At 43.8% G+C, this 11,815-nt stretch overlaps 1 protein-coding gene across 2 annotated transcripts; it reads left to right on the plus strand.

Moving 5' to 3' along the window:
- The first annotated feature begins 168 nt into the window (after positions 1 to 168).
- B230307C23Rikl (RIKEN cDNA B230307C23 gene like) lies at positions 169 to 11,376 on the plus strand. 2 transcript variants are annotated; one of them, XM_087577495.1, is made up of 5 exons: positions 169 to 225; positions 451 to 637; positions 6,690 to 6,816; positions 7,054 to 7,114; positions 8,250 to 11,376. In XM_087577495.1, exons 2-5 carry the CDS (start codon positions 635 to 637, stop codon positions 9,301 to 9,303), a joined length of 1,245 nt encoding a protein of 414 aa, XP_087433621.1. In that variant the 5' UTR covers positions 169 to 225; positions 451 to 634; the 3' UTR covers positions 9,304 to 11,376.
- The last annotated feature ends 439 nt before the right edge of the window (positions 11,377 to 11,815 follow it).

An 11,815-nucleotide genomic window follows, 5' to 3' on the forward strand; every position in this document is an offset into this window, starting at 1 on the left:
TGTCCCAGGGCTGAATCTCAGCAGCCACAAACCAAAAATCCTATTTTCCCAAAATCTCTCTTTAATTATTAATATCCTTGGCCCCCTTCCGCTTGTGGGACAGATCGATAACTTACTGCAAGTTGTGTAATGGGCTATGCAAGCTATTTACCCTGATTCCAGGAGGAAGAAGGGAAAGAGCCTACTGAGTGCTGCGAGGGGAGCTCAGGCTGAAGTCAGGACCTGGTGAGCACAGGGTCACTGCCCACACAGGGGAGGAGCAGGCGACTGAGCAGTGGTGGGTGGAGTGGTAGGGCCTCCCTGGGGCTGGTCCCGGAGACAGATGGTTAGGCTATCGGTGGACCGGCACAAGTGCTACAATCTCTGCAGATCTGGAAAAGATCCGGTCCTGGACAGGAAGCCCAGGTCAAGAACCTCTACTGAGTCCCTTACTCACGCTCTAATCCTAAGGAAGGTGCTCGTGCCATTCAAGACTCACTGGCCAATCAAAGCCTCCAGTCGTGCCAATCAGAATAGGAGGCGGGATCTTCTGCGACCACTCGGCGTTTTCTTCCCAGTAGCTGCACGGGCTCGAATCCTCTGTCCTGCAACTGGATGCTGTGGGGCGCGCTCAGGCAGGCTCTGCAGTTGTGGCATGGTGAGCACAGGGTCACTGCCAACGACCGGGAGGAGCAGGGGGCTGGGCAGTGGGAGCCGATGTGGTGGGTTTTTCCTGGGGCAGGGGGGGAACCGGCATCCATACGCGGCCACCTGTGCGATCTCTTGTGCTCCTAGCCACTAGGTGGACCCAGTGGTAGCCCCCGAATAACTTCACAGTGGGGCTGCATCCGCGCACAGAATTTGGGAGAGTGGCTTGTCAGGATGCCAAATCCAGAGAGCCCTAGTTTCTAGCAGTTCCTTTCTTTAAAAAGAAAAAAATTATATATATACTGTAGCTGACACACCAGAAGAGAGCATCCAGTCTCATTACAGATGGTTGTGAGCCACCATGTGCTTACTGGGAATTGAACACAGGACCTTTGGAAGAGCAGTCAGTGCTCTTAACCACTGAGCCATCCCTCCAGCCCACCAGTTCCGTTCTTAACATTTAAAATTAAGGTGTAAAATCCATTTGGAGTTATTTTGTGGAGGCTGTAAAAGGCATCTCTCATGCTGGGTAGCCATTCAATATCGCGCTGTGATGTAAAACAGTAGAATTGACGATGTAAAGTATTTACTAATTCTTAGGATATCAAAAGTCACACCGAAAACTTAGCTGAGGGAGGACTGCCTGTAAAGCACCCCACAGGTAAGTGTGCTAACCTGGCCTGTTAGAGATCAGGATGCCACCAGGGTTGTACAGAAACATGGCTCCAAGCCATAACAAAGGAAACAAGTGTGACTTACAACCAGCCACCAGGCCCATCCTGCTCAGTGGGGTATTATAATAATATAATCAACATTAGGGCCTGGTGTGCAATAAACGTTCAGTTCTTCTTGAGAAAAACACAGTTTTGCCACATGGGCAGGATGACACCTGCTGACAACCATTTGAAAAGGTTAAAATCCATGGTTGTGTTGAGTGCTGGGCAGGTCAAGCAAGGCTTTCTTTCCCTGAGGTGCCCATGACATAGCTCCTTTTGAAACCCAGGAACATGCTTGGCACAGCCAGTCTAAGGCCTAGGCCTTGTGAGCTTTTCCTGAGGCTGAGGTATAGACGGAAAACAGCGCTCCTTCTCTACACCATGAATATGGCTGGGGGAGATGGTAAGGGTCAGAGGCCAGGGCCTCGGGGAGGGAATGCTTCAGATTCGGAGAACACAACTCTTCCCACCATATGAGGTTTTGGTGTCGGTCCCAAGGCCACTGTTGGCTTGGTCAGTAATGTTTTTGAGATTCCCGGAGTTCCCACTGTTTGGTTAGACTCCTGAGTGTGACCCGTTGCTTCTGTGACTTCATAGAAGTCTCTCGTTTCCTTCCATTTCCCACATGTGAGTGGTGTACGAGGTGACACTCTTCTTAAGAAGTGAACTTAGCATAAGACATTGCTTGTGTAAGACCTCCACACCCCAGCTTTTCTACTGTCTACCCTCTGTTTTTCATCATCTGGGACCCATCTGGGACTCATAGCCAAAGGCACCTCCCTCTCATCTTGTAGCACCTGGAAGATCTGAGTTTTGTCAGAAATGCAGAGAGAAGTCATGGAATTTCAGTCGAAAATAGGCTCTATGAAAAATTTAGCCAGAGGTCGTTTGTGTGGTATTTTGACCTCGAATCTTTCTTATTTTTCTCATGCCATGAGAAATTGAGTAAGGCAGAATTAAAAAATAATAGGTTGGGACTGGAGAGATGGCTCAGCGGTTAAGAGCACCCGACTACTCTTCCAGAGGTCCTGAGTTCAATTCCCAGCAACCACATGGTGGCTCACAGCCATCTGTAAAGAGATCCGATGCCCTCTTCTGGTGTATCTGAAGACAGCTACAGTGTATTTATATATAATAAATGAATAAATTTAAAAAAATAATAGGCTGTATTTTTACGTGGAATATTGAATCTGTTGGATGATTATTACTAGTACCTCATTCAGGACTACAGTGGGGAAAAAAAAAGCAACAAACGGGGCAGAATTAATACAGAGACTGTGGTTTATAGAGAAAAACAGGTCTGGGAAGTTTCAGGTGGCAGCCAAATGCTGAGACAGGTATGAATTTTCAAAGAGATCATCACCACTAAAGAGCAGGTCCTTGCTCAGGATCGAAAGCCTAAGAAGGTGCCTTAGTTAGGGATTTACTGCTGTGAACAGACACCATGACCAAGGACAACATTTAATTGGGGCTGGCTTACAGGTTAAGAGGTTCAGTCCGTTATCATCAAGGCAGGAGCGTGGCAGCATCCAGGCAGGCCTGGTGCAGGAGGAGCTGAGAGCTCTACGTCTCCATCTGAAGGCTGCTAGCAGAAGACTGGCTTCCAGGCAGCTAGGAGTAGGGTCTTAAAGCCCATGGCCACAGCGGCACACCTACTCCAGCAAGGACACACCTCTAAATAGTGTTACTTCCTGGGCCAGGCATATACAAACCATCGCAGAAGGTGTCCTGAGGGAAACACTCCCTCATGCTAAGCCTTCAAGTAATGGAAGGAATAGGCAAAGTGAATCCTAGACCCAGGAAGGAACCTACTACAGCTGTGGTCCAAGCTGGTGGAGCAGGGTCCACCCCAATTTAGAATCCAAACCTTGCAGGATCACCCAAGTTCTGGAAATAAGAAAGATGTAAAATTTAAGTCATGATTCTTTCCCTGTGGTTTCAGTTCAGCACTGTTCAGGCATCTATGTTTGGCAGAACCCCAGGGAGGGAGGATGCTGTGAGAGTGCATTGCATGAACCGGTGAGCATGAAGCCTGAGTTGCATTTTGAGACCAGAAGATATTGAGATCCTTAAGCTATGGGACACCTGTCATGGAGAGCTGCATGTAGGGAGTGGAGGTAACGCAGCCGAGAGATGTATGAGAAGTTGCCGGGATAGGGCCATGTAAGCCTTTTGAGGCTGAGGCTCCATGTGTCTGAGACAGAGCTACGGGATTTGGTGTTTGTCCTGCTGGGTTTCTTGCTTCTGTCCAATCCTCCCTCCCTGTGTACACATTCCTCTCTACTGGAAAGGGAAGGGTGTTCCGTGCCTTTGTGTGTTGGAAAGATATAACTCGCTCTCTGATTTTACAAGCTGTGGCAATCAGGAGTGTCAGACGAGACTTTGGGCATTTGTAGAGTGTAGGGGCAGCTGCAGGCTGCTAGGATCATTGAAGTTAAACTAAATGCATTTTCATCATGGATGACCATGAGCCTACAGTGACCGGGGTCAGAATGTAGTTGATGGAGTCAGAAAGCTCCCAGACAGGGTGATGTCTTTGAACGCTTCTCTCCTTTGTAGCTTTCTGTGGGCGAATTTACAATGTTAGGGTCCAAGAGTCACTGAAGGAAGACCCCAGACTCAAATACCTTGCAAAGGGAAAGAGCGTTTTACTCTGCAGAATTCTGTCATGCAGGGGTTTACCATTCACCAGGGTGGAGACAGACATGCGAGTTTTGCAAGCTCAATTGAAACTCAATGAGGGGAATTCCAGAGAGGAGCAGGTGACCTTTATCCTGATTGGTTGGCTCAATTTCCGGCTATTGGTGTCTTTGGGATTGGTCAATATCTGGGGAATTTAGGGAAATTTCTGGAACCGTTGCTGATTAACTATTCTTGGCTCAGTACTGGTGGCAGGGCAGCTCCTGGCAGCTCCTGATTGGCTTCCTGTGAGGGGTGGTTTTCCTGGAATCGACTTTTTAGGATTTTTCCAGTTCTGGGAAACAGAGACTTCGGCCTATTCTCCCAAACTGTCATTTCTCAGCCTGTTATGGAGTCAGCCTGGCTCTGGCCAACTCAGTCCTCTCAATAAAAGCTTTTCTAGGAGGAACCTTTCTGTTGCTTATTGTGGATGAGATTTGAGTGTCTGTAGACTCACCCTGTTTCCTGGTGTGTGTGTGTGTGTGTGTGTGTGTGTGTGTGTGTCTGTCTGTCTGTCTGTCTGTCTGTCTGTCTGTCTGTCTCTGTGTGTCTTCTATGTGTGTCTGTCTATCTCTCTGTCTCTGTGTGTCTTCTGTCTCTGTCTGTCTCTCTGTCTCTGTGTGTCTGTGTGCGTTTGTCTGTGTGTGTGTGTTTGTCTGTCTCCCTCTGTGTGTGTGTGTGTGTGTGTGTGTGTGTGTGTGTATACTGTGTTGTGATTGAACCTGATCAGTCAGCTTTGTTCTCATGTTGTCTTGCCTTCACCATTATACACTCCCTAAATCACAGGAGAAGCAGTTGAAACTGTTGTTATTTTTTGGGACCCTGGTGTTTTTATATTTCTAATTTTGTTGTTTTGGTTTCAGTTTTTATTTTTTAATTTTTTTTAAAGATTTATTTATTTATTTTGTAGAGGAGCACACTGTAGCTGTCCTCAGACACACCAGAAGAGGGCATCGGATCCCATTACAGATGGTTGTGAGCCACCATGTGGTTGCTGGGATTTGAACTCAGGACCTCTGGAAGACCAGTCGGTGCTCTTAAACACTGAGCCATCTCTCCAGCCTGCAAGTTTTCAGTTTTTTCTTTTTTTTTTTTTTAGATTTATTTATTTATCATATACAAGTACACTGTAGCTGTCTTCAGATACACCAGAAGAGGGCATCGGATCCCATTACAGATGGTTGTGAGCCACCATGTGGTTGCTGGGAATTGAACTCATGACCTCTGGAAGAGCAGTCGGTGCTCTTAACCGCTGAGCCATCTCTCCAGCCCCTCTGAGCCATCTCTCCAGCCCCTTCAGTTTTTAAAGACAAAGTTTCTCTGTGTGGGCCTGTCTGTCCTGAGAGTAGGGGTGTAGAACATGCGAGCCTCAAACATAAAGGTCCATGTGACCCTGGCTCCAGATGTGGTCCAGTATGCCTAGATTTTGCTGTTTGTTTGTTTGTTTGTTTGTTTGTTTGTTTTTATATTTTTGACTGATGGCCGTGGGATGTTGGTTTCGGTACAAGTCAAGCATATGCTGTTGTGCCGATCTTCATCCACATTGTGAACTTTGAAATTTGAGAGGGAGAATATTCCCTTTCTCAGTATGGCGTGTATTCAGGACATTAATACTGCCTGCGCTTCACTGCCGAGCTTTCTGAGTCACTGGATTGCAGGTGACATTCTTCCTACCTCTTGTTTGTTTTTATTTATTTGAATGAATATGAGTATTTTGCCTGTGCATGAATATGCACATCATGTATGCCTGGTCCCCATAGTCGTCAGAGGGTGGCTTCAGATCCCTGAACTTTGAGTAATGAATAATTGTGAGCCCCTTGTAAGTCCTGGTGACTGAGCCCAGTTATTTGCAGGACCAGCGAGAGCGCTTCAGGCTGAGCCTTCTCTCCTGTCCTATGCTGCTGGTTTAGAATCAACCTTTACATTGCCAATATTTCACCTGTCCATCTGTATGGTTTAAGGATGCATCCCCCTTAGTAAGATCTCATTACTGTTAGAGTTTAAGCTCAGGGCACTTCAGGATTCCTGAGGATGAATACAGAACTGGAGTGAATATGTAATTCTTTGTAGGAACTCCAGTAAAAACCTCCGAGTCCTTCCTGTCTTTGATTGATTTTTTACAGGGGAGACAGGGTCTTAATATGCACCTCTGGACGTCCTGGATAGACCAGGCTGGCATCCAACTCAGCGAGAGATACCGGCCTCTGCCTCCTGATGCTGGGATTCAAGGCTTGCAAGAGGCAATACACTCAGCTCCCCATCTTTTTCCGTAGTTAGTAACTATTCATACAATTTCTCTGATGTGCTCAGTACTCTTTGCTTGTCATGGCCTCTGTCTGTCTCTCTCTCTCTCTCTCTCTCTCTCTCTCTCTCCCTCCCTCCCTCCCTTCCTCCCTCCCCTCCTCCCTCTTCCTCCCCCACCCCCTCTTTTAATTGGCATTTCTCTTGTAAGGCTCTATATCCTATTCAAAGGGCAATGAGGTGACAGAGGTGAACCTCATTATTCAGTTTCCTTCTTCGATGACTTGGTAATTACATTAGAACTTCTGTGTCAAGAAATAAGTGGGGGAAGCACCAGAATCATACAGATACATTGTCGGTGAAGCATACATTTACAGTGATGTCAGTATCATGGTTTCTGATGTACACATGTGTGGGATATGTTAGGATGCAGTGACCTATGATGATGTGCATGTGAACTTGACTCGAGAAGAATGGGCTTTGCTGGATCCTTCACAGAAGAATCTCTACAAAGATGTGATGCTGGAGACCTACTGGAACCTCACTGCTGTAGGTAAGAGTGTGAACTTTCTTTCACTTTTTTTTTTTTTTTCCGGAGCTGGGGACCGAACCCAGGGCTCACTTTTTAAAATAAGGTAACAACTATCTCTTTGCTACTAATGCTTTTCTGTAACTTCAATTGACAATGAGGAAGAAGGAGGTGAATAAATCAGGTTTGCTAAACATAGCAACTTAAATTTTGCCTAATTTCCAATAATATATTTATACATTTTCTGGATCTATATTTTAGGCTACAATTGGGGAGACCGTAATATTGAAGAATATTGTCAAAGTTCCAGAAGACATGGAAGGTAATTTTCAAGTGCAAATTGCTATGAATATGCTTTGAAGAAATTTTAATGTGTCCTGGAAGTTTTAAAGAAAAGCAACAATGTAAAAAAGCACTTCTTCAAGTACATCTGTAATCATTAAATTCTCACAAATCCATGTGCCTCAATGTCAGGCGTCTGATTGTGTTTTCCTCTAAGAAAGAAGAAAAGGAAGCGACGCCTCAGCAGATATTAATATTTGAATCCTAGCAACACTAAAGCTACTCTGTTGAACAGCCACTCTGTTTAGTTTCACACCACTCACATACTGCAAAAGATATATATTTATATCTATATTTGCATATTGAATAGGATCAGTATATGTTTCTAATAAGCAAATATCCCATAGTAAAATTGATTACTTATATAGTAATATTGCCAAGTTTAAGTGAAGGGCAGTTTATGAGAGTCAAGAATGTTTAGGAGAAACCTTAATCCCTATACCACATGTCTTTGATGAATAAAAATTCAAACGGTGTGAATGCAATGTAGAAATCTTTAATTTCTTATTCTCCTTTTAATAGCTATACCATGTGTCACAATGGATACAAGCCATGTGGACATAGGGATATGGAAAGAAGCAATGTACCTCTCTCTCTCCCAGAGCAATTAGAATATATGTAGCAGTCCCCATTTGAGTAGACGTTCTCAGTTTGAACAAGTTTATAATTGGTTGATTTTCCAACTTCACTGGGAATAAACTCACACTGCAGAACATCCCTATGAGTACTAGGAATGTGGAAATTGTGTTCTGTTTTGTCCAGGTTTTCTTTGCCAATCAATATAGTATGCAAACATAGTATATTTCACAATATAGGAAAATTTATGAATGCACTCAGTGTGGTAAAGCTCTGAGATCTTCCATTCCTCTTCAAGTATGTGAAAAAAATCTCATAGAGAAAAAGGACGCTACGGATGTGAGCCATGTTACCATTACATTACATTACCATTACCATTACAAATGCCTTAAACCATGATTGTAAACAAAGTGATAAAACCTTAAGATGTGATTTCTCTTTACAATTAGACCACATTGTAGAATTAAGTCCTGCAGGTAAAGAGATTCATTGGTATATGGAATTTGGTAAAGCTTCACCTGTGCCAATTATCTTTACAGGCATAAAAGAAGTTCTACTGGAGAGAAGCCCTCTGAATATACTCAGTGTGGTAAAGCCTTTGCATATCACAGATATCCTCAAAGGTGTGAAAGAATTCATACTGGACAGAAACCCTATGAAGGTATTCAAAAAGGTGAATCCTCTGCACATCACAGTAGTCTCCAAATGCATAATATAATACCTGTGGGAGAGAAACCCTACAAATGTAGTCAGTGTGGTAAAGCCTTTTCACAACAGAGTCATCTCCAAGGACATAAAAGGACACATACTGGAGAGAAAACTTACACATGTAATCAGTGTGGTAAAACCTTTGCAGGACACAGCCATCTCCAAATGCATAAAGTAACACATACTGGAGAGAAAAGTTACAAATGTAATCAGTGTGGTAAAGCCTTTGCATATCCTGGCTATCTTCAAGTACATAAAAGAACTCACACTGGAGAGAAACCCTATGAATGTAATCAATGTGGCAAAGCCTTTGCATTTAGCACTAATCTCCAAATACATAAAGCAACACATACTGGAGTGAAGCCCTACAAATGTAACGAATGTGGTAAAGCCTTTGCACAACACAATCATCTCCAAATGCATAAAGTAACACATACTGGAGAGAAAACTTACAAATGTGATCAGTGTGGTAAAGCCTTTGCATATCAGAGTTATCTCCACATACATAAGAGAACTCACACTGGAGAGAAACCCTATGAATGTGATCAGTGTGGCAAAGCCTTTGTATGTCATGGTTATCTCCAAGTACATAGAAGAACTCACACTGGAGAGAAACCCTATGAATGTGATCAGTGTGGTAAAGCCTTTGCACATCATGGGAATCTCCAAGTACATAAAAGAATTCACACTGGAGAGAAACCCTACAAATGTAGTCAGTGTGGTAAAGCCTTTTCACAACACAGTCATCTCCAAGGACATAAAAGGACACATACTGGAGAGAAAACTTACAAATGTAATCAGTGTGGTAAAGCCTTTGTATATCCTAGTTCTCTTCAAGTACATAAAAGAACTCACACTGGAAAGAAACCCTATGAATGTAATTAATGTGGCAAAGCCTTTGCATATCCTGGTGATCTTCGAAGACATGAAAGGATTCATACTGGAGAGAAACCTTACAAATGTAACTAATGTGGTAAAGCCTTTGCATGACACAGTCATCTCCAAATGCATAAAGTAACACATACTGGAGAGAAAACTTACAAATGTGATCAGTGTGGTAAAGCCTTTGCATATCATAGTTATCTCCACGTACATAAGAGAACTCACGCTGGAGAGAAACCCTGTGAATGTGATCAATGTGGTAAAGGCTATTCACAATCAGGTCACCTCCGAGTGCATACAAGAACACATACTAGAAAGTAACCCTATGGATGTAACCAACATGGTAAAGTCTTTACAGGTCGGAATGATCTTCAGAGATAGGGTGGTTTGAATATGCTTGGCCCATAGGTAGTGGCACTATTCGGAGATGTGGCCTCTAAGGAACTGTGCACTGTGGGGCTGGACTTTGAGATCCTATGCTTAAGCTCCACCCAGGGCAGAAGAGTCTTCTCCTGCTGCCTTCTGATCAAGATGTAGAACTCTCGGCTCCTACAGCACCGTGTTTGCTTGGACACTGCCATTCTTCAGCCTTGATGATAATAGACTGAATCTGTACACCACCCACCAATTAAAGGTTGTCCTTTATAAGAGTTGCCTTGGTCATAGTACATTTTCACAGCAATAAAATCCAAATTAAGACAAAAGGCATAAAAGATATTACACCAGAGAGACCCCCTGTGAAAGTATTGGATATAGCGAAGCCTTTGCACATTTCTGTAGTCCTCACTATAGCAGAAGTATTCACACTTCCATTCCCTGAAACCCTGTGAATGGAAGCAGTGTACAGCCTTTGCCCTTCACAGTTATGTCTGGATGCACAAAAGAACCCATACTGGAGAAAAACCTTATGGATGTGCTCAGTGTGGTAAAGTCTCTGTGTTTTGAAATCTGCATAGATCCATAACACTTCAATGACCTGGTCAAAGTAAAGGCCAAGGGTTTGATGTAGTGAGGCCGGGTGGGTTAGAAGGTTAGGGTTTAAGGTGGTTGTGGTTACAAAGTTAAGGGTTAGGGTTAGAGGGTTAGGGGGATATGATTAGACGGTCAGGGCTGAGGCTGAGCTTAGGGACAGGTTAGGGGTGGAAGGGCAGTTCCGGGTCATGGTTAGGTTAGTGTCAGGAGCCAACAAGCTAATAACTGGCAGGTGATCTTCCTGAGATGGTCTGCCTTGGTTATAATAATCCATTTCAGATGTCCTCCCGTAGTCAAGGCCCAGGAGAAAACCACTCTAGGAAAGATTCCTGCTATTAATATGCTTTTCCTGTCATTTAACATATGGGACAATCACTAGGTATTAGCCCACCATTTTGAGCAGCTCTCTGCACATTTATGAAGATTTTCTGTCTTGCAGTGAGGCTACATAGAGAGATAAATGATTTCTTGATACTTAATGATGATCCTATAAGAATTCCTGAAATTATATCAGTATTTGTTAAGATATTTTATAGCAGGACTGCTAGTAAGTCAGTTCTGATAGTCAAAACAGCAATGAGAGCTCTGCCAGTTCCCCACGTGTTAGCGGTTCGTGGCTTCTAGATGGCAGTCAGATTTTCTACCTCTCAGAGCACATTCCAAGAGGTTGTAAAACCGTTCACCAAAAGTCATCAAAAGGAACTAATGACTTATTTTAGGACAGAAGATAAGATATTGACTGAGCTTATCTATACAAAACTTCACCAATAACTTAGTTACTTGGTTTTAAAATCTTGATGAGCCTGTGGAAGCTGAGACAGTTGATGAACGTTTAGCCAGGTAATTTCTCCTAATGGATATGCATGTAAACATTCACTGATGTTAGCTTTTTATTCAATGTCTGATTTCTGTGTAAACTTGTGCTCAACTCTTTAACATGCGTTCTTCTATTCTGAAAGATGTATAAGTGCTGACGACAAAGAGAGGAGAGCGAAATATTTTCCCTTATGCCCCCTTTTCATTCATTCTGTTTTCCCCCTTTTGCTTAGAGAGCTTTCATAGGAAACGTTTTACAACTTAGTAATAAATGCTAAAATCACTTTTCCAAGTGTTCCTTTTTCTTTCTGCGACTTCGACTTGGACTATCAGGCTGAAAGTTAGAGCCACTCAGTTCCCACTGAGATAGAACAAAGACTACATAACTGTCTTAGTCAGGGTTTCTATTCCTTCACAAAACATCATGACCAGGAAGCAAGTTGGGGAGTAAAGGGTTTATTCAGCTCACACTCCCACGTTGCTGTTCATCACCAAAGGAAGTCAGGACTGGAACTCAAGCAGATCAGGAGCCTGGAGGCAGGAGCTGATGCAGAGGCCATGGAGGGTGCTGCTCCCTGGCTTGCTTCCCCATGGCTTGCTCAGCCTGCTTTTGTATAGAATCCAGGACCACCAGCCCAGGGTTGGCCCCACCCACAGTGGGCTGGTTCCTCCTCCATTGATCACTGATTCAGAAAATGCCTTACAGCTGGATCTCATGGAGGCAATT

This window comes from Rattus norvegicus, chromosome 12, assembly GCF_021556685.1.
Source record: "Rattus norvegicus strain SHRSP/BbbUtx chromosome 12, alternate assembly SHRSP_T2T, whole genome shotgun sequence".
Taxonomy (NCBI): domain Eukaryota; kingdom Metazoa; phylum Chordata; class Mammalia; order Rodentia; family Muridae; genus Rattus; species Rattus norvegicus.